The sequence below is a fragment of the Dromaius novaehollandiae genome, chromosome 7 (assembly GCF_036370855.1).
Source record: "Dromaius novaehollandiae isolate bDroNov1 chromosome 7, bDroNov1.hap1, whole genome shotgun sequence".
NCBI lineage: Eukaryota > Metazoa > Chordata > Aves > Casuariiformes > Dromaiidae > Dromaius > Dromaius novaehollandiae.
Window position 1 is genome coordinate 24535223 of NC_088104.1, and position 21953 is coordinate 24557175.

The window sequence follows — 21953 nt, forward strand, 5'->3', positions numbered from 1 at the left end:
TCTTTTGCAGTTGAAAGGCAGGAAGAGTGGGTAATTATACCGAGAAGAAAAGATAGTCCTTTTCAAGGTTCACATCTTCAGACAAGTCAAGCGTATACAAGTAACACATTTGGCACTTATATTTGAAACCGCAAAATGATTTTTTTGAATCTTGTAATTATTTTCTCAAGTTTGGCAGAAAAATTGAATCTGGGATCTGAAATCAGATTCCTTATAGTCAGTCATATCATCTTTCACGGAGCATTTTGACTGCCTGTCCTACAGTGCGTGCTGGAAATTGGTATTCTGCAAAGTCAAATATAGTTCTGAGTCTGTAAGAAATAATCAATGCATCTTACCTGATCACCGTGCAGAATCTTTTTTATCTGTGTACAGATAACAAAAATTTGAGAGGTTAACAGCGGGGAAAAGCTGTCCAGTGATTTTGTTCTTATTTTTGTGTGACCTAGTCAAGAGCCAGGAGCCCCTTGTGCTCGGCTCTCCGCAAAAAGCACCCCGCCAGAAGCAGTGCTCTCTTTGTGGTGCTCACACAGAACCATTCTGGGTTTGAATTCTTGAAGGAAAAGTGTCAGATATCTAAGAGAGAGATGAAAATGTAATTGGACTGTTATTTCCAGTGATGGCTAGTTGCAAGTACTGTTCAGGTATTTAAAGATTTATGGTTTATGACTTTTCATTATTTATTCTTTTTGTAAATTTCCTTCTGGAAGAAAGCTTGGCACAAGATTGTGAACATGTTTGATCTCTGTGTGCTTCATCATCAGTGATGCAGCTGTCTTAAAATTAAAGATAGCAGTTAGTGAGGAAATGCATATATACATAGCTGAGTTGGCTGGTAGAGAAATGAAAGGAATACATAATTTAGATTCCAAAATAGAAATGAAAAAAAATCAGACTTCCGATACTAGTTACTACACTGCTTCTAATTAGGGTTACTCTACAACGCTTGTTTTCATCTTAAGGAAATGAAATTGTATAAACAATTTGTACAACAACCTTAAATATGAACTGGCTGGAGAGACAGTAACTTACATGGAGACAACTACAGTTAAGCTGTTGTAAACCTCCCAGTACTGCTTTGTGCATCCTCACTCTCTGAAGTTGCTGACAATTTAATGCATGAATCTGAGGGGACTAAAGACACATCTTCTTTCCTCATGCCACTCTTCCCTTGTGTATTTTTTGCGCTATGGTTCAGATGGTTACTTCTCACCTGAAGCCACCTCCTGACCTTAGAGCCGCCTGAGCGGCAATGGTGGCACCAGGAGATGGGGCAGGAGCGGGGGGCTGCGCAGGAGGAAAGCAGTGAGGGCACTGCTGCCTGCCTGGGGCAGAGCAGATTTATGCCCTGAGAGAGCCAAGGGCCGGGGCTGCCCCTCCCCAGCAGGTCCATGACTGCGCAGCCCCGGCCTCCTCCACCGTCCCTTCTCTCTACCGCGTGCCCTCTCCCTTCTCCTTCCTGCTGGCACTGCTGCTTGGCTTGTGGTGAGAGAGCAGAACTGTCAGAAGGAGATTCAGCCTTTTTCTGAGCTTAATTTTTCTGCTGTTTTTGTGGAAAAATTAGCTTCCTGGCCAGGGCCAGAGCAAGCAACAGGGCAGAGGTGGTGGTGTGGTGTGAAGGAGGGATTTCCTCTAGCCCCTTCAGCAAAAGGGAAAGCAGAGCAACTGGCAGGGCACCTTCTGGTCAGACCAGCTTGCAGGTCCTTTGCAAGTCACTGCTAAATCGCAAATGAATCTGTATGATTTCCATCTCCTGTGTCTAAATAGAGATTTGTATGATACATTGCCATTACTGTTCTAGCACGTATGTAGAATAGGTAACCTTTTGTTCCCCTCTCTTTCCTCCTCTTGGGTTGTTTTAACTGTGTTCAGAGCCAGTCTAGATTAGGGATTTTCAACTGGGTTCTAGCAGCTATTCCAGGTGAGTCTGGGAAAGGTACCTGGGAAAAGCCTGTTGTCCCTAGCCACACAAGACTCCTCATATTGCTTGGTAAAACTGGGCATCCACAAGTGGAAGCAGACCGAGCCCAGGCCCCAGGCACCTCTTTTTGTCTTCAGTTGAGTTCCCGCTCTCATGAACGTCTGCGTTAGTGAATGTCAGAAAAACCTGTGCTGACAAAACGGTAGAAGTAAGGTTTCTGGCGTTCCTTTTCCTGTAAATTTACAGCCACTGCTCCACAGCAGCCCTTGGCCTGTCACTGTAATAGGGTGACATTCCTGTGTTGCAGGTACACTAGTCCAAACTGGGGGAAGGAGGAGGGGGAGAGAAAGCAGGACATTGCCTTGCCAGAGCTCCTGTGTGCCACTCAGTCTGCTCAGTTTCTGCAGTGTTACAGTGCTCTTGAAAGACTGTCTTTTGTCTGACTTTTCTGCTATGAAATGTAAGATCTTTGAGTAAAAAATATGGATTGCTGTCTGGAAAGTGTTGTGTGACCTTGAGCAGCATAGATACATGGCAATCTGCAATCCTGTGAGGCTTTCCTGTACCAGAAATTTGTCTGAGAGGCATGCACTCCCCTTTCCCCAAGATCGCCTCTCAGGCCGACTGCTATGGAGCAGCTAACGATTCCTGTGTTAGTGCAGGAATTACGGTATTTTTAGACAAGTTAGCTGTGAATACTGTATGTATGTTCAGTATTTTCAGTCAGTCTGGTTTGGATTACAGTAATTAAACTTCTCTGGAGCAGCAAACATTGACTTTGTCTTCACAGTACGTTTTCAAATGCTCAACCTAATGCAGTGTAGAGCACATACAGCGCACAAAGAGTCAATTAAACCAAAGACGGTTTTGAGATTATGTTTAAAAAGGAGAGGAGTGGTTGAGAGATGGCAGGGATAGAATTTCAGCTGGGTGAAGCAATAGTTTTAGCAGTGATGTGAAAATTAACACCAGCATTAAGGAGGAACAGGAGAAGGATGATATATCATAAAATGCATATAGTAGGTGCCCTTTCCATTCCACAAGGACAGGATTGGTTCTACGATATCCCTGAAAGCCAGACATCACAGAACTTACACAGCTTGGGCTACATACTGAGAGAGGTTAAAAAAAAAGGTCATTTCTTTCAGAACTTGCTACGGAGATTTGGGATATAAAGTGGTTAGAGAGGGAAAAATGTCAGGTGGAGTAATTTCCCCTCTCTCTCAGTCTTGGATTAATTATTGAAGTGTTCTGGGTTCTTTTGGGGAGCCAAACTTTTCTCAGTTCCAATCAAGATCCATTTTACAGTAGGAGCATCTCAGTATATGTTTAGAAATCTTTCCCTCACGGGTTACCAGAGAAGATGAGCTGTAATTCACAACAAAAAGAACAAATGTGACCAGGTCTGGTTTAAATGGTGGCAAGTTAGGCAGCTGCCAGCTCTATAGGAAGTCAGAGAAGAAGCAATTTTGCAAATGTGAGATATTTATTATTTCTCAATAGTAATGATGTCGTGTTCAGATTGGCAGGAATTGGCAGAAAAGTTCTTTTACTGTCTTCTTGGGGGATACCTACTGTTCACACGGATGCACATTAACTCAATGTTTGTAGTTTACTTAATGATTACTCCCATAGGATTATGGAATTAGTGTGAAAAATGGGGCATTTTAATCCATATGCAGATCTAATAATTTGGTTCCAAATGCCTTTGCATGCTTTTAATCAATGCAATTACTGCCAGTGGAGTATCAGAACAACACTGAATTAATTGACGGTATGTACAGCAGTTAATGAGTTTCATTTCATGTTGGTTAAACTTGAGAGATCACAACTAGATTTTACTCTAAGAGTGAAGTTCCCCCCTACCCTGCATAGCCAATGTTTCACCCACAAATACATGTCTTTTGACATTTCCTATTACTGAGCAGGTGGTGATGCGCCCTCACTGCTGAAAGAGGTTGTGGTGTTGACAAGCTTCCTCAGAGGACGCGTGTTGATTGTCTCTTGTGACCACTCTCTCCTGGTCTTGTCATTCGGACTGGTCGGGAGGCTTCCTCAGGGCTAGCAGAGCTGTAACAGTGCTACCGGGTCCTGGTCAAGGGTAGGAGCTGTCTTATGTCAGACTTGGTGTCACTAGAAAGAAGGTGCTACCCTGAGGCGACTGCAATCCGGTTATAAAACAAAAGCAACCCGTTCACTATGAAAGACATGGATGAGAGAAGAAAGCTAACAGATTCAGCGCACCAGCACCCTACACTTCGACAAGCTTTTTGTAGATATCACGGAGAAAATGAAGTTTTAAGGAAGATAAGAAGGTTCTTTTGTGGATATTTGCCAAGAGCAGAATGCTTGTCTCTTTCAGTGATGCACAAATATGTAAATTAAGCAGAAGTGCTTGGATGGTTTTTATGTTTATGACAGAAGATTTTAAGCTGTTGAAGTAAAGTTATACTTGGCTGAAAGAAGAATATTTGTGCTTTTTAAAATGAGTTCTGGTCTAGCCATCAGTGTAGGATTTCTTTCTTCTGTTTACTTTCATGTACTACAGGAGCGACCATTAACCTGTATTAGGAAATACATTCTATATAGATGGAAAACGTCTATGTAGATAATTAAAAATCATCTGATCTACTTGTACGAAGTGGGATAACAGAAGGTGTTGTCCTGGATTAGATTATTCCTTCTTGGGTTCATTTTTGGCCAGAATTTGTTTCTGAAGAGGATGACGAGAGGAAGAATGAGCACATAGGGCAGCTGGAATCCGAGGCAGGTGTGCTACGCTCCTTGAGAGTCTGCTCCTTCATTTCCTGTGTGTTCGCACAGTGCACTGTCCTGAACTTGGAGAAAAAGGAGCCTGGAATCACCGAAAGAGACACAGAAGGGTTTTAAATTAACTTCTCTGCTTGCCAGAGGCTTTACCTTGTTGCTGACTTCCCTAGGGGATTCAGGAGGCAACCTTCAACTGCCATGAGCTCTGTCTCGCTTCGTTGACTTTTCCTTTCTTTGTTAAAAATGATTATAAAATGTTCAGGATGAAACTGTAGACCCCACTAGACTTCCAGGATTTCACTCGTAACATTCAACAGTGTTTCTGGTGGCTCATTCTCATCATTTGTCAATGACGTGAATAGATGACTGTCGTCCCCATTTTACAGGTGGAGAAGTTGAAACACACAGAAGCAGAATGGCTAGCGGGGGTCAGGCAGCAAATGTAGTGGCAGCCCTCAGGAGACAGTGGTGCTTCTGCCTCGCTTGCGTGAGGTTTTGGCTGCACTACAGTGAACAGGAGTTTCACCGTTGATTTTAATAGGGTCACAGTTTCACCGCTTGATCGTCGCTTCCTCCAGTTTTCATCACCTTAATGGTTGGCATGAAACCATGTTATCTAAGGTTTCACCACATAGTGCTCAAAACAGTTCTGGTGTCTGGATGTAATCAGACACCAGAGAGAGCCCATCCAGTCCCATTTCTCCTAGAGGCAGGCCTCTTGGCAAGTTTAGGAGATGGGATATTTGTATGCAGAAGTTAGGAAGGTGTCTGAAAACCAGCAAAGTAAATCCTCCAGAAGCTCATTAAAAATTAACTTCCTTTCAGTTTGCCTTCTGAATATTTGTTGTGTACCTAAAGTGTGCGTGAGAGGCAGATCTTACGGACTAGTAACCTTGCAGCCTGATTTTTTATTCTACTTTTCCATTTTCAGCATTATCGTTTGCTTCTCAAGATATAACTAATTTCAGGTAAACGCAATATTAACAAAACTATGGATACTAAGAAAATAGTAATTCTCGTGAGTGACAATAGAAAAAGTTTCTTTCTTAGGTTAAAAAAAATGCAGCAGCAGAGAAACCGGTAATGTTGCTGGACTGAGATTGCTTATGACAACCACAGTCACACCTCTATCAGAATATCTGGAACGCTCACAGCAGAGTTAGCATTTTGTGACATTTTATTCAATGCATGCAGTGTAGTTATAGCAGCTGTTTCATTGTAGCAAGGAAGTAGAAAAATGACAGGAAAATAAGACATCATTAGCCATGTTCTAGGGTTTTTTGTGCACTGGTCATAGTCTGTTTCAATATTCTTTTTCCCTTTGACATTCACAGTGAAGTATCATTTTTGGTAATGGCTGAATCATTTTGTGTTAAAAGGACAGACATACACAGTTTGTCAAAGAAATATTGGAGAAGTGCTAAATAATGCAATTTCAATTTAACATTCTAAAATAAATTTGCTACACTAATTGTATTTGAAAATTTAAAAGGACATATTTTCCTGTTTATGCTATTAATACATGTAGATTACTACAGAAAAGCAATTTTAGAATGTATTTTAAAATACAGCTTAATATTTACATTGTGTTAAGTCTGAAGAATAAAGATAGATTTTAAAACATTTGTCATTACTCTTGAGTATTTTGATAGTAGCCCTTTTACTGACAATATTCAAAGCATTTTGCGAAGGTAGAAATTATTAGTACTCATCTCTCCAAAAAGGCGAAAATGAAGCACAGTGTGATTACATGACTTGTACAAGGTCAGTTAATTCAGAAAAAGAAATAAAACTCAGGTATCTTATCTACCTGTCCTGACAATTTCTACTAGTCTATTTTGCTTGGCTTAGTTAGCTTGTAGTTCGTAAAACCTCTGGGTATTTAGATTACAGATGCCATAGTTTTATGAAACTCAGAAGACTTTTTGATGTGGATATTTTCTGTGTCTGTGGAAGTTCCAAGATTTTGCAAATATCCGTGACTTGTTTGTGTTTTCCTCCACTCATACTTTGTCCTCCTTCCCACAGGTGCCATTTATAATGTTTCTTAAGAAGCCATGGTAGTCTTCTGTGAGCATAGGTGGGTTTGAAGATGCTCAGATAATACAGTTTTGGAGTATTTACAGACTGGCTGTGGGTCCCTTTCGGTTCTTGGATTGTTATGTAAAATCAGGGGAGAAGTGGTCTGGGTTGAGCAGAGCTCAGTCCTGCTAACGGGGGTACAGGATCGTCTGGGGCAGAGGAGGGGCCCCCTGAGGTCCCTGTGGCTGCGAGCCCGTTTCTGACGGCACCGGGGAGGCTGGTTAGGGGCCCTGGCGCTGTTTGCGTGTTTTCTGAGGTCAGGCTTTTCTCCCACCTGTGAACTCTGTAACTGTGTCGGTCAGTGTGTCAGCATGTTGTTGTACATAGGATTGCTCCTGAGACCCAGCAAAGGCTGAGAGTGCAGAAGTTCCTACAATGTTGGTTACATTTTTCTTTAGGTTTTGACAAAAATTTTCGAAGAACCCTTTTATGACAGGGTCTTAGACCAGCTTCCACCCTGATTTTTTTCAGCACCGACACACTCTTTATTGGCAGATGGAATTAGGATTAATGGAGTTGACTGAGGATAGTTTGTCCAAGACTGCCTTCCACCTGGAAATACACTCCCATAGTTAAGATACTGTATGCTCAGCTATATCTCTGCTACAGGTACAGCCCTGCTTATTCTGTACCACTGGGGATGTTGGTTTGTACGAGAAAAAGAGACATCTCCACCAAGGCCCCTCATCTTTGGATTTCTTGTGTATATCCTTGGTCTGGAATAGCTCAGACAGATCACATGTTACAAAAAAGCAACTTTTTGAAAAGGGATAAATGGATTTGAGAAAGAATGAGGAGAACAGAAGGGGAAGGTTTGATGTGGAAGGGCTGTATTTTGTGGGGAGTTTTGCTAATTTTCAGCTGCATCTTATTGACTGGCTGTAGTTTGGCCAAGGATGCGGGAATGTTTTTTATATGTTTTATATACGGTCACTACTCCTCCTGCTGCTGTTAGAGCTGTGCTCTTCTTTGCTGTAGACTGATTTCCTTCCTTTGTGAACCAGGTAGGGCGCTGATAGCTTTTCAAGACATTTATACAAGGTTATTCAAGCGCAGTCATCAGAAGTCACTTGGAACCAGTGAGAGCTAAAGATGCTTTGTGCTTCCTGAAATGCCCTTAGGAGAATCCAGTGCTATGGCCCTGCCTTGAAACCCATTAAACCAATTAGAGACTTCCCATTGATTTCAGGGGGCTTTGGATTAGGCCCTAAATCGCCGGCAGGAACAACTGAGGGTGTAAAACAAACAAACCGCTCGGTGATGCGTGATGCGGCTCTTGCTGCTGCCACCTTTCAACTTGTGTGGCTTCTGTCCTTTGTTTCTGGTGGATCCCCTGCCAGCCAGCAGGAAAACAGATGTCACTTGCAATTCTTTTCAGTGTGCCAGTTGGAAATAAGGGATCAAGCATAGTGCACAGGTTTATCTGATCACCTGGGTAACCCCATATGCCATGTTTAACTCCAACAAATACAGCAACTTGTTCTCTATTCAAAGATGAGCTATACTGGGGTCATGGGAAAGTCATGATTCTTTGGCTTTTATTATATTTCTTCTTAGTTCTTTGCAATACACATTTCCTACCTTAACATTTGAGAGTAATAGTTGGGTCCTTCCATCATTTGATTCTGCAGATCCAAATTGCTGCAGATCCAAAGCATTCATACGTAAAGACTGAGGAAAAAAAAATCCCTTTACAGTTACTTAACGAGGGAAATGAAAAAATGCATTTTTGTAGGAGATGGTCTTGGATTTTATGCAGCAGATTCAAAAAACTTGACAATACAGACCTCATGTTAGGTCTGTATTATTGTTATTCATTATATTGTTTATTTGTTTGCATATGGTTTGCTCAGTGGTGTAAGAAGCACAGAAATAAAGGCAGCCCTTGCCCTATAGTTTGTCATCTAAGGCCCGTTTCTCCAGAGATTAAATGGGTGCATAAAATTATACACATGAATAGTCCCATTTCAATCTGTGGTATTGCTCTCATGCATAAATATTTGAATCTTCAAAGGACTGGAGGCTAAAATTGTTACTTTCTCTGCTTCACCCCAATTTAAATAGGGAGCTATGCGATTGGCTGACACGGAGGGTCTGTCTAAATTGCCTGAACGTGTGAATCTCTAAATGTATAGAGATGGAGTTTGTAAAATGTTAACACTGAAAGCCATTTTATCACAGCCAGGAACAGTTTCTCATGATCACTTTGTGCTTCCCCCTTTCAACACCTGCAGCTTTCTCTCCTCTACCCTCCTGTGCACCTTCTCCCCTACAGGGAGGCATCCGCAGATCTTAGCAACTATCCCTATGTGCACTAACTGGAAAAGGACATGAAGTTGCTAAAGCTGCAAGATGGTTGCTTTTTCTGTGTTGCTTTTTCTCACATTGAGGCAAACTAGGAGCAGGTACACTTGGCATTACTGTGGCCAGGAGGCAGGTAATAATTTGATAAATGAGTATGCATATCTGCTTGCATATCTGAGCTCTTAAGCAGGTAGTTTTTCCCTTAATTCAGAAGTCCTGAAAAACGTGATCATCAAGTAACCTAGTCATATTGCTCATTGCAGCTTTTGTGTGCTTTAGTCACATTAATTCTTCAAAGATACCAGACTGTGTTAAGAAGGTAATTAAACACTCTGCTGTTTTATTTCTGCTTCTTTTTTTCACAGTGCTTTCTAAGCATCCCTTAGTGGGAGATTCGAAACGGTAAAGACATGCGAAAACATACCTTGGACTTCTGGCAAGTTGTGACTATTATCACGTGATATGATCTCTTACAGGATCCAGTTTTTCTGAAAAGAAGTAGTTACAGGAACACGATGCCTCCTATTAATTAACTGATATTACCTTTCTCTGCCTTTACATGACTGTCTTTCCATAGCAAAGTGAATCTAAGCCCTGTGATTCCATTTGTTACTTTTAATCTCACGGTTAATGCAACCAGAGTTGACTGCAGGATCTTTGATAGGCTTGTTACTTTTTGGGCACTCTTTGCTGGGCATGTCTTTTGGACAGCAGCAAAGTTATTCCTCAGTAGAAGTGGCTGTCTTGCTTTCCTAAATCCAGGGTTGCTGCTCTGGGGGTTGTGTTATTGATCGTCTCTTTAAGGACCTCCTTGTGGTTGAACTAATTTTAGATATCTAAAGGTGTCCTTGGAAAGTGCGCAATGCCAGATACTGAGGCTAAAAGGTACTTCAGGAAATCATCTCGTTCAGCCCTGAGCTACATTATATCAAAGTCACTCCTGACAGATACCATACATATTCTCCTAAAACTCCAAAAATGGAGGAGCCACACCTCCCTGGCAATCTCTACTGATATTCACTGTTCAAACTGTTAGAAAAATTTAACCAACATCTAGCCTGAATCTTTCTCACAGCAATTTAAACTTTCTGCTTCTTTATCTCTACACCGTGGACCAGGTCATTTCTTTCCTCTTTTCAAAGCCCTTCTAAATCTGAAGAATTTTTATCACACTTCTACTAAGACTTGTCTTTTCTTTAGCTGAACAACTTTGATTTATGTCATATTTTCTGACTGTTCTTGTTGCTGTCCTCCAAATTCTGTCCAGATGGTTCATATGTTTTTGAAGTGTCCACAGTAGACATAGTGCTTTAGCATAGGTTTTGTCTAGGCAGATTAAAGTAGAACTGCTTTATGTGTCTAATTTGTTACTACATCCCAGTACAGTATTTATTGTTTTCACAAATGTATGGCATTCCTTACTCAGTTCTGTTTAATATCCATTATAAACCTTTATTTTCTTTTTTTTTTCCCCCTGGGGAACTGCTACTAACACTTGTTCCCCATCCTGTCTTTATGTAGCTGATAGTGCCTGCTTTAGAATAGTAGTCAGCGCTATCTGTGTTGCATAACAGAATCATATTTTTTCAGATCATATTTCTAATTTGGCAGAGTTGTTTTGAATTGTAAACATGCACTCCAATGCACTTGCAGTCCCTCACATCTTGAAGTCTTCTGCAGAACTAATTGGTGTAGATTTGAACTCAGCCCACATTATTATTTAATAGCATTAGATGTGACCTATCCTAGAGAACTCTACTCAAGACATACCTCCAGTGTGTTTGCCAGTTTGCCAGTGTTTCACTGGTAATTGCTTTCAAAGCATACTTTTCCAATTGGCTTTGCACCAATTTTTTTAAGAGTGTAATCTGCCCTTTGCAGGAGAGAATATCATATGAGACAGTGGCAGAAGTTTCCTAAAGTAAAGGGTTGGAAAGCTACTGCTTCTTCCCAGTGTATCAGTGTTGCTACCAATCATGGAAGGAAATTGGATCAGTTTGGCATGATTTGTTCTCGATAAACGTATGTCGCTTGTGACTCATCTCCCTGTTCTTTTCTAAGTGCTTACCGATGGCTCCAGAGTTTTTCTGGGAAGGCAAGTTAAGCTGGCATGTCTGTAATTTTTCAGTTCCTCCTTTCTCCCATTTTTCTGTCTGCCTGGCTTAGTCTCTAAGGGTTCTCAGAGATGACTGCTGATAGTTTTGAGACAACTGTAGCCAGCTCTTTAAGTCTCCTGCCTGGAATTCGACACACATAGCCAATCTGAAATATCTAACTTACGTAATATGTTCTCATCCATGCTTTTCTTTTTTCAGGCTGAGATTTTACTACTTTAACTCTACTATTAAGAATATTAGCCATTTCTCTGCCACTGATCATTTTAATGAAGACTGATACAAAAAATAAACTATTACTTGCTGTCTCGGTATTATCTGTCAGTAGATTTGTCTCTGTTGAGCAGTGAATCAACACTTTTCCATGTCTTTTTTTAACTACTAACGTACATGCGGAATGCTTTTTCGGAACTCTTAATATTTCTTGCTAGGTCTGTCACAGTTTATATATTTACCTTTCTAATTCTGTCCTTCCTTATTCAGGTTATTTTTTTAAACTTGTCCTTTGTAAACCCCCTATTTTCCCTTTTCTGTATGTTTCCTTGTATTTGGTGTCAGCCAATAGCTCTTGCTTTAGCTAAGCTGAGTCTTTACTACACTTTCTAGCTTTGTGCCAGGATGTTGTGTATGTGGTTAGTATTGCTTCTTTAAATAACTACCAGCCCTTTTTAACTCTTTTTACCATACACTTGCTCTCCCTTGCCCCACTCCAGGAATTTAGCTGTCAGTGCTCTGTTTTTATGGAAAAAGGTATAGAAAAGTCTTTTAAGTCCATTGTTTCTACTTTGGTGTTCTTTTTACTTCTTTTTGTTATATTCTTACACTGGATCATTTCATGATCACCCTCACCCAAGTTACCTTCTGCCTTCACAGTCTCAGTTGATCCTTCTGTATTGGTTAGAATCGACCACAAACAAATGTCCCTCCTTTCTGCTTTCTGCTGGTTCCTGTGCTGTGTCTTTTCTTTCACCTTTTTTTTTCCCCCTGTAGTTTTGAGTTGAATCAGATCTCTTCTAAATGTTCTGTTATATTCTGTTTCAATTATGATGGGAGATTTATTGACAGTCTTTATCCCTCTTCAATTTTAAGTATTATTTTTATGCATTTTCATTGTAGCTTAGTGGAAATTATCTTCCTAATGAATAAAAATATGCATTCATTTTGACTAGTCTATTGTTGTAAAAGTCTTTTGTTTTTATCTTATATCATTTATCTCTCTTTTGAAGTATTTTCATAACTAGAATTAAAATCTGGAAGTTAGATTGAGTATATTGTGTTTTACTGATAGAAAAACATCCTTTAAGAGTGCAGAATTTAAAAATAATTTTCATAATGACTTCAATGCTAATTTAACAAACCCTTTAAGCATATATTTACCTATAGTCTCATTGAATTTACAAGGACTCGAAATCATTTTAAAAGAAAATGGAAGCAGAAATTATTAAAACACAGAGTGATCATCTCTTACTTCTTCATTTATTTATATACCTGTTTGAAACCTTTTTTCAATGGTCTCGCTTGCATTAGAGGCATCTTTCAAAAGATTCTTGCTATTCTTAGCATGCTTTAACTGCAAATGCTCCACGTTGTTTCAGAAAACAACAAATACTCAGAGATGCTCTTGCTTCCTTCTGGTGGGACAGAAATGTTTATAACTTAGTTGAATCTTTGAAAAAAATTTAGTCTTATTAATGAGAAAAATAAGGAAGGCTGATTTAATTATGTTGATTTGCCTTTTCAGAGACTTCTTGTAAGGTATGTCTATAAATGAAAAAATGTTTGCATTACTTTCCGTATACAGGCCTCTCCAGTAAGATTATCTCATCTTTATTGATTTCAGTCATGTGCTTCCTTTATTTTCCTCTGGCTTCCTGGAGGGCTTGTAGCTTCTTGCGCTGTTTGGTTACTGCAGGGACTTGGTTACAGCATGGAAATTCTGTGGGAGTTACCAAACAGATGCCCAGCTTAAGAAAGCAACCCAGCAATCCCAGGATGTATCGCACCTGACTTCAGGCCCAGTTATGCTGCCTGTTGTTGTGTGGGTGGCCGGAGACCTTCCCCCTGTTTTGAGCTGCAGCATCAGGCAGCGAAGGCCCTGCTCTGCAGACCCTTGCCTTGTCTGGACTCGTCTTGTTAGGGTTGTCTCGAGGCTCTCCTAGGCTCCCACCTCGAGGTGCCTGGCTCCATTGCAGAGGCTTTCTGCCAGCCTTCACGCTGACAGAGGGTAGGCAGCTTGTTTCCTCTCTTGTCCTGCTTCTGCTGGGTGGTGAGGCTGGACAAGCAAGGGAAGAAGTGGTCTCTGCATGTGGTGACGGTTCCCATCTGCTGCCCTTGGTGGGGAAGGAGTAGGGACCCCCTTGAGCCAAGGGTGTCACCCATCCGGTAGACCTCTGTGTCTGGTATAATCCGCTCTGTCAGCAAGTACAGATTCACCCCTCGTGTGATGTTTTCCAAAGATTCATGCTGGGAGTGCATGTGGTCCCTGTTAACAACCTGTCGCAACAAACCAAAATGTTTTCCCATCAGTCTGAGGTGGTTGTTGAGTTTTAGTTTTGTTCTCTTTTCTCTCCATTTCAACTCTAATTTACCCCTCTGCTTTCTTTTTTTTCTTTGTTGTGACATGTGTCCTATCTCCCCTCTCTTCTCTTTCACCTGTTCTTTACATGCCTGGTTTGCCATTTCTCACATCCCCTTCTCTGCTTCTCTCTTACAGTGTCATGGGAGCCTTCCTTTTCGCTCTTCCTTTTGCAGAACCAAGTCACTTGCTTTACCCTTTTTTCCTTCCTTCACGAGTGCCCTGTGGAAATCCTTACCCCGGGGAAGCACTCGTCTCCGCAGGTGGCCTGTGTGCTCTTGCATTTCAGAGAGCTCTGGTCAGCAGCTGTAAAAGACCGCCAGCTAGGCCTGATAGTTTGGAAAAGATAGACAGTGGGAGTAGGGTTTTTTCTTCATTTGTGTTTCCTCTGTAATGCCATGAGGGGAGCAGCAAGCTGAATGAAGCGGGTGCTGATGGAGGTGGCAGGTTCCCTGGCGGTGGGGCCTGCGCGGCACGCCGAGGAAAGCCGCTGTGCCTGGGACGGTGCGGCACCTCCTGGGGACCCAGGATTGAGAGCGGCAAGTGGAAGGGGCTACCTAGTGCCTCCTTAGCCTCAGACCTCGGTAATATTTCAGAAAGTTTAGCATGAATTTGTTTGTTCACCTTCGTGCGTCATGTCATTGTTTTAATGTGGTGAGCATTAAGAGCCAAGTTTATCTTCAGGACATCTTAAGAGAGTTGCTTCTACTCACATCTCCTGGGCAGATCTTGGTCTTTGTTTTTACATTTTCTTTGTTCAGTCTTTTTCTTTGGTTCATGACAGGTTTTTCTATTTTGCTGCTCAACCTTTAAAAATGTATTTCATTTCATTTTATTTTTCAGACACCTCTTATTGAACCTCACATCCCACATCGTCCTACTAAAACCATTACACAGGTAATAGGACATAGGTGAGCTGTAGAGTCAGGCTGCTAGACAAATGGAAATAACTCAAATTTCCAACAAAATGATATGTACCAGCTAAAGTACTAGTGATGCTTTGTTAGGTCTGCGGTAATCATGTGAGACTTAAAATCCACAATATTTACATTACAAAATTACATTGCTCTGCATAAGTAAGCATCTGTGGAAGGACTTTTAATTTAGGGAGAAGAGAACTTGTGTTTTGTTTTACAGAAGGCAGTACAGAGATTGCGGAAAGTTTAAACCCTGTGTGTCTTGGTCCCTTTTTTTTGCATGATCACCAAGGTTCCTTCAGAAAAGATCCTCAGAGCTGGCAAGATTTTGCGGAATGCAATTCTGTCCCGAGCCCCTCACATGATAAGAGATCGTAAATACCATCTGAAGACTTACAGGTGTGTGAGCTGATTGTATAGAGTTCTCTGAATTTTTGTGCCTGCCATCCTCTGGTTTGTGATTTATGCCTTACCATACTTGCTGGTCTCAAAAGGTCTGAAATTATTCTGTGATGCTATTTGAGTCTGGATGTTATGCAGTCTTTAATGTGCCTGGTAAATCCTTTCTGAAGTAATTTGACTGGAAATTGAGTCTATGATTGTGAATGGAGCATTCACATGCAAAAACCCTTCCAAAGTTAATAGCATAGTTGGCTGGAATATTCTGTATCAAGTTAAAATATAGATTCTGTTCTTTTCTTATATCAGTAAGAGATAATAGGAATGCTCATTAATATATTATGTTACTGTATTGATTGTTACAGTGATGTTGCTCAGTGTGGAGCTCTGAAAATTCATCTATCAAAAAACATTCCTTATAGAGATTTCCTGCCCTATTCAAAATTAATTTTTTTCAGTGTATGTCAGGCTTTCTTATCTTCCTGCTGGTGGCAGCACTGTCTTGCTGAAGTGGGATAACAATGGCACTTGTAGAATAGGAATCTGAATTTAGGGACTTAGGATCTATCTATTGCTGGCTTGAGAAACAATCAATTTGTTTTAGCGTCTAATGTTTAAATCAAGTACCGAATGCATTATTCTGAGTATGTTTAAATAAAAATTCATTTGAAAGCTCCGAGTATATCTTTTTCTAAACAGTAAATCAATAACTTACTGATCCACTTTTGAGATAAGTGCATTGATTTTCCATGATATTTCAGTTCAAAATGTATTTAATTTGATGTAAGAGATCTGGAACTTGTAAGTTGATCTGAGAATCTATCATGACGTGACATTGAGGATTCTTTTGTTCAGAATACTTCTAGGAGAACAAAAGAGCATGGTTTAGACCAGAGCAATGCTGGTCCAAACAATTGTACCATTTAATCTCAAGCATATCTGGGAAAAACTCTTACTGTTTTATCCTCGGTCTTTTTAAATACAGAATACCAAAATTTAGGCTGGACCAAGGTGAGGGGAAATATTGTCATCAAAATGAGAATTTAATTAGGAGAGCATTGTTTAAGCTGAATTTCTGCAATTTCAATAGTATCTATCTCCATCGTCTCTGGAAGTGATGCATAAGCCGTAGAGCTATGAGAATCTGTCTAGAAGGACCAGCCTCTTCTCTGTTCTGTGTGTGATCATTTATAGATTTGTAAGTTTTTGATCACACTGATCATTTGCTTCTGTTCTGCAGCGTTAGGAAATGTTATGAGAAAGAATTCTCCATAGTGAGCATCTGGCTTTTCCCCTCTGGGAGTTCTCCAGAACTTCAGGCCTGCTGTTGAGGATATTACTTCTGAAACGAGAATTTGCACACAGCATGGGTCAGTGAGGAGCTGTTAGGTGACCATCACCTAGCATAAAGAGTCTCAGAAACACCACAGACCTACAAACCAATGTCCTCAAACAGAATAGTGGCCAGAGTTTGATTACAAAGTGAGGAACATCCTCATGATATTTGCTCCTCCTTTGCAGACAAAGCTTCTACAGTGTTAGATAATTGTTTTCATCCAGGATTCTGAAAAATGCATGACTCTTGTCATCCCATAGTATACAGGGCATATTTCCTTTTAAATTTAGGTTGGAGATTATTGCAGCGATGCAACAGGTTTTGCACCAGATGGCACAGGCTAACTCTGATCCTCTTAACGTTCCATTTTCTGAAAGATTTGTTGTTCTGCTTAAGTGGTTCTATTAAAACTGAACATCTTTAACTGGTATTTCAGGCACATATACATAGATGACATTGTTTTTTCTATAATGAGATCTGATTAGGACAGGTTATGCAAAGTTTAAATGACCGTTTTTGGCAGATACTGTGTATAATCGCTCTCTTGGATAGCTTCCTTTTCATTTCTGTCTATTTATTTGTCCTTCAGACAATGCTGTGTGGGGACAGAGCTGGTTGACTGGATGATGCAGCAAAGCCCTTGTGTCCATTCACGAACCCAGGCCATTGGCATGTGGCAAGTATTGCTGGAGGAAGGTGTTCTTAATCATGGTAAGATAAAGAAAATTAAAGCCTTTACTAAAACATGGGCAATGTGTCACCTCAGTGTCTCTATAGATCTCCTTAATGAGAAAGAAAGGGATTGTGAGCCCAAAAGGAATGCTACAGAGCAACCTCTTCATTCATGCATGCAAATTTGACATGCAAGCAGTATTGACTGCAACTTCCTACCAGTATACCTTTATAACTTATGAGAATGTTGAAAAGTAAATGAAATTGCGATATAATAATATCAACTGTAATTACGTTTATTAGTTGTGTTCATAGTACACTGCCTTGTGATTATATTGCAAGAGCTGGATAGCGCTTGGCCCAAAAACAAGAGATGTACTGCCATACTGACCTGATCTTCAGGTCAAGGACTTGCACCATCCGGAATTCACTGCGAGCATTTGTGCGTGTTCAGATATTTAGGAATGGCTCTTTTCAATGGGTTTTGAATCTCAGAATTCCAGTGCTGAAAGCTGGGATTTTACATTATTTTTCTGACTGTATATTACATGCCTTTCTGTTTCCACCTGGCAGGATTTACCGGGGAACAGGATGTTATAGTTCTCAAAAGGGCAGCCTTTTAAAGCAGTATCCATATCTGAAGCTTTGTATGTACAGTTTTATTAAGTTCAGAACAGCAGTCATATTACAGCACACTTCCAGTCTTCCTTTGTTGTGCTTCCTGCATCCTAGGGAGAAATTTCCAACCTGGGAAGACAAATTGTTTCCACCACTTCCTTTCCCTAAGGGTTCTAGCTTTAATTCCTGCCCAATATTTCCTTGAACTGCTAGTGGCAAGGTGCTGTGAGATGCATCAGCTCAGCACACCACTTGCTTGGAAGGCCAGTGGTCTGTACTTGGCCCTTTTGTAGTCTGTCTTTAGAATTCTTTTCTTGGAAGACTTTCCACTAAGTTCTTCCACCAGGTTGCAAGTTAATGAGCCTGGTCCTGTGATTATGTATTGATCACGGACCTTCCTGGTACAGGAGAAAGAGTTTGGATGCTTCTGGATTTATTGCCTTAAAGACCTGTCTGAAACAGATAAGGTGTTCGTGCTAAAGAACACTTCTTAGAAATTTATGATATAACTATTTCTCCATTATGAATTGTTCACTTAAATGAAGTGGTTTGAAGCAATAGCAACAAAAAAACAGCTAACATAAGGAAATCACATACACACGTGCGCACACGTACTCATGTATACACAGCCACAACACATATATTTGAAATCTTTTGAAAGCATTTGTAGTGCACAACTTAAAAGTGCATCCTCTGAGCTATATAAATTCAACATTCATGAGAAATAAAGGTGTTTCATACTTTTGCACTTTCCCTGTGGTTTTCTTTCCCTTCTTAACTATCTTATCTGTGATATATACTTTGCTACACAGATTTCTAAAAGGTTAATTTTAATGAGGAAGCTTAGTGTTTGATATCTTACATTATTTTCAGTGGATCAGGAACACCATTTCCAGGACAAATACTTATTTTATCGGTTTTTGGATGATGAGCATGAAGATGCCCCTTTGCCAACTGAGGAAGAGAAAAAGGAGTGTGATGAGGAGCTACAGGACACTATGCTTCTGCTGTCTCAGATTGGACCAGATGCTCATATGAGGATGATTCTCAGAAAACCGTAAGCAGATTAATATTATACATGAGCCTTGCAAAGTAACGTGGACAAAACTGTGGCCCAAACCTTTATTCAGGTTTTGTGGATCACACTTCAGCCCCGGGAAGAAAGTGTGTATATTCTGCAAGCCTGTTTCTCCAAATAAGAGGAAGCTACATGTGTTATCAGGCTTCTTTTGGTCAGTTATTGCACTTCATTGCCAGTTTGCTTAACCTCTAAAGTTTGTAAGTAAATATCAATTAATTTCCAGTCCCTATTAATGCTTTTAAGTTCAACTGTGTGTTCAAAATAACCACCAAAGGCTGTGAATGTCACCATACTCACCTTGTGGAAAATGCAGCATTATGAGCTTTTATTTAATTTCTGAGTCTCCCCAAAAGTAAGTTGCAGTAAATAGAAGAGTCCTGCTCCATTAACACTGTCAGTGCTGGTGTGCAATTCAATTAAATGTGCTGATTTCAGTTAATACAAATGAATAGAGTGGTAGGATAGCAACACAGCAGGCACCTTTCAATCACAGTCATTAGTGGCAACCATTAATTAGATTCATCTTTGGCAGAACTCTACTGAATAGCAGAGGTGGACTTGGCCTGTTGTAGTTTACTAGAAAGGTGTGAAATATGGCCCTATGGGTTAATTTATCAATTCTTACTGTTATAAAACCAATACATCTTTTTTAAAAAGTACTTTCTACCTAGGCCACAGAGGATATTTGAGAGAAATAAAATTTTGAGATGGAAAATTTTCATCAGATCATGTCCTCTCACTAACTGGTTGGGTAACCATCCTTTCAGCGATACATTCTGGTCACACTGAAAGCTGTGCTAAAGCCCTGTTTTGCAGGTAGCTTTATAGTGATGACTTCAAAGCAACCAGTATAAACTATGTTTGGCTCTCCATTGAAGGCCACCTTTTTGTTATGCAGGTTGAATTTAGGGGCCCGGAAGACATATTTTACTGCTAATTAAGTGCACTGAGAATAATGGGAGAATAATGAATTACTTAAGGGAATCTTTACTATTTACTTGTAAGAGTCAGTTCAAGAAAGATAAGTACACAAAGCTGGATCGTGCTCCTTTGAGGCCACTGGCAAAGTTTGTCTTTGTTGTGGGACAGAATTGGGCCCTGGCTACAGTGTGAGAATTTTTATACTAGAAAAGTTTTAATGCGCCTGGACCACCTGGACCACTTAACACAAGTGCCTGCGCTTTTTCTGTTTCCATCGGTATCCTTCCCCTTCATTCTTGTCCCTGCGTTGTCTGTTTAGATTGTGTGCTTGTTTGCATAGGGAGCCGGCTTATTCCACACATGCAAGTTGGCCAGCACTTTTCCAAGCACTTGATAAAAGCACTGAATTTCAGAAAGTGCAATTGGATATTTGGGCTCATAAAAATAGTTGACACTGCAGTGTAGCAATGTTTTTGAAGGGTTAGCTTCTGTTTCCTCTGTTTGGTAGAGGTTTAGTCAAGGACAACCAAAGGAGCACTCCCCATCACATGCAAACTACTGACAAACAAGTTTGGGAGTTTGTTGCTTCCATAAACCCTTATGGTGTCTGGGAAATTCCACATATTCTTCTCACAGGACATTCTGTGCATTTCCACTGAGGAGGGAAGTGGGGCTCCTTACACCCGTGAGCAGACAACAGTCACCAGGAGACGATGGGGACCGCGCCGTGTGCGCCGTGGCGCTGCACCTCTGCGCCGCCTCCTTTGCCTCGGGCTGGCTGGCCAGGCCGGCTCTTGGGGAATTGCTCCCTCAGGCTGTGGTGATTTTTGGCTGCCTGGTACATTCTCTCTGCATCGTGTCTTTCAGAGCAGCCAGGGTAAGTTCACCCTGGCAAGATCAATGTTAATTATCATCCACGCTCCTTGCAGAGAGTTGAAAGGTCAGAATGATGCTGTGAAAAGTATTGCTCTCCCCCCTGCGTTGCCGCTTGCGCAGCATCGTCTGAAAGAATATTCATAGGGGATTTTTCATGTTCTGTAATATAGTGAGGGGAGAGAGGTTTTCTGAAGACTGACAGCCGTCTGACATCTTTCCCTCTTCCCAGCCCTGAAAGTGCTTATTTCTGCTGCCCTTTGCACACAGAAGCAGGTTTGTGCTGTCAGGCACCATACTAACTACTGTTCTGGTATTCAGTTTACGTATGGTATGGTTCTGCTAGTTAAAAATACAGTCTGTGCTGAGGTGTATCAAAGTTGTTGAAATCTCAGTGAATCCTCAAAGTCCTGCTAGTTTTGACTAGACCCCATTACAGCTGCCAAAAGTTCGAGGAATTGTGAGGGCTTCGGAGATACCGGCCCAGGCTGGCCTGAGCAGGACCCATGATTTTCAAACCAACACAGCTGCATTTTGTAATAGTCACCACTTCCGGAGAGGTTGCAGAACTCGGATAATTACCATGAAAGAAATAAGACAATATTCTTTGATGAGAAGATTACTTTGAGAATTTGATTGTATAATGAAGCTGTTGCTTTGAAAGGTACTTTCTATTGTTCAAAATCCGAAAATCTCTAGCAAAAAGTGTCACTTGTTTTGACAGGCGACTTAAAAAATTCTCTGTTTATTACATTAACTGCAGCATTTTAACTGTCAAACTGTGAAAGAATGTTCTATAGTTTAAAAAACAGAATAGAGCTCAGGGAAATTTTTGGCAGGCTCTTGTTGCTCTTGGTTTTTCTTTCTTTTTTTTTTTTTTTTTTTTTTTTTTTTTTTTGAAAACACATACACTGTGAATGTGAAAATAGCTTTTTGTGAAGTAGCAAACACGGCCTCCCTGCTCCTTTCAATGCCTGAAGCACAGGTGCAGACCCTGAGCAGGTCTCTGGAAAAAATATTTTAGGACTAACACAGCTCTTCCTTACATACTCTTCAATTCTTCAGTATGAAAATATGTCCTGAAAACAATTTAAAAAATTTTTTATTTGATTTTAATGTTGTTTAGCCATAGCTAATTTGATAGTAAGCTCTAATTAAATAGGATGCCATAGTACAAAGCTAGTTGCAATAATGGCAGAACTCTTTAAAGTGAGCATAATGTTCATTAGACACAGTATTTAACTCAGACAGTGTTTTGGATTATATTCTCCTTTAATGCTCTAGTCTGCTGTAAGTTATCTGTATGACTGAAACAACAAATCCATGTTATCTATTCTTGGTGACTTCACTCAGCAAATTTTTTTCTCAGTA

At 40.5% G+C, this 21953-nt stretch overlaps 1 protein-coding gene across 4 annotated transcripts in view; it reads left to right on the forward strand.

The window, feature by feature from the left end:
- RAPGEF4 (Rap guanine nucleotide exchange factor 4) overlaps positions 1-21953 on the forward strand; it is a 164760-nt gene that overhangs the window by 90018 nt on the left and 52789 nt on the right. For 3 of the 4 annotated variants that reach the window (XM_064514967.1, XM_064514970.1, XM_064514969.1), the window contains 4 exons: positions 14609-14662; positions 14975-15081; positions 17007-17128; positions 18581-18764. In XM_064514967.1, the coding sequence (XP_064371037.1) occupies positions 14609-14662; positions 14975-15081; positions 17007-17128; positions 18581-18764 (467 nt within the window). The remainder of the gene's footprint in view (positions 1-14608; positions 14663-14974; positions 15082-17006; positions 17129-18580; positions 18765-21953) is intronic. The other variant, XM_064514968.1, reaches the window with a different exon arrangement.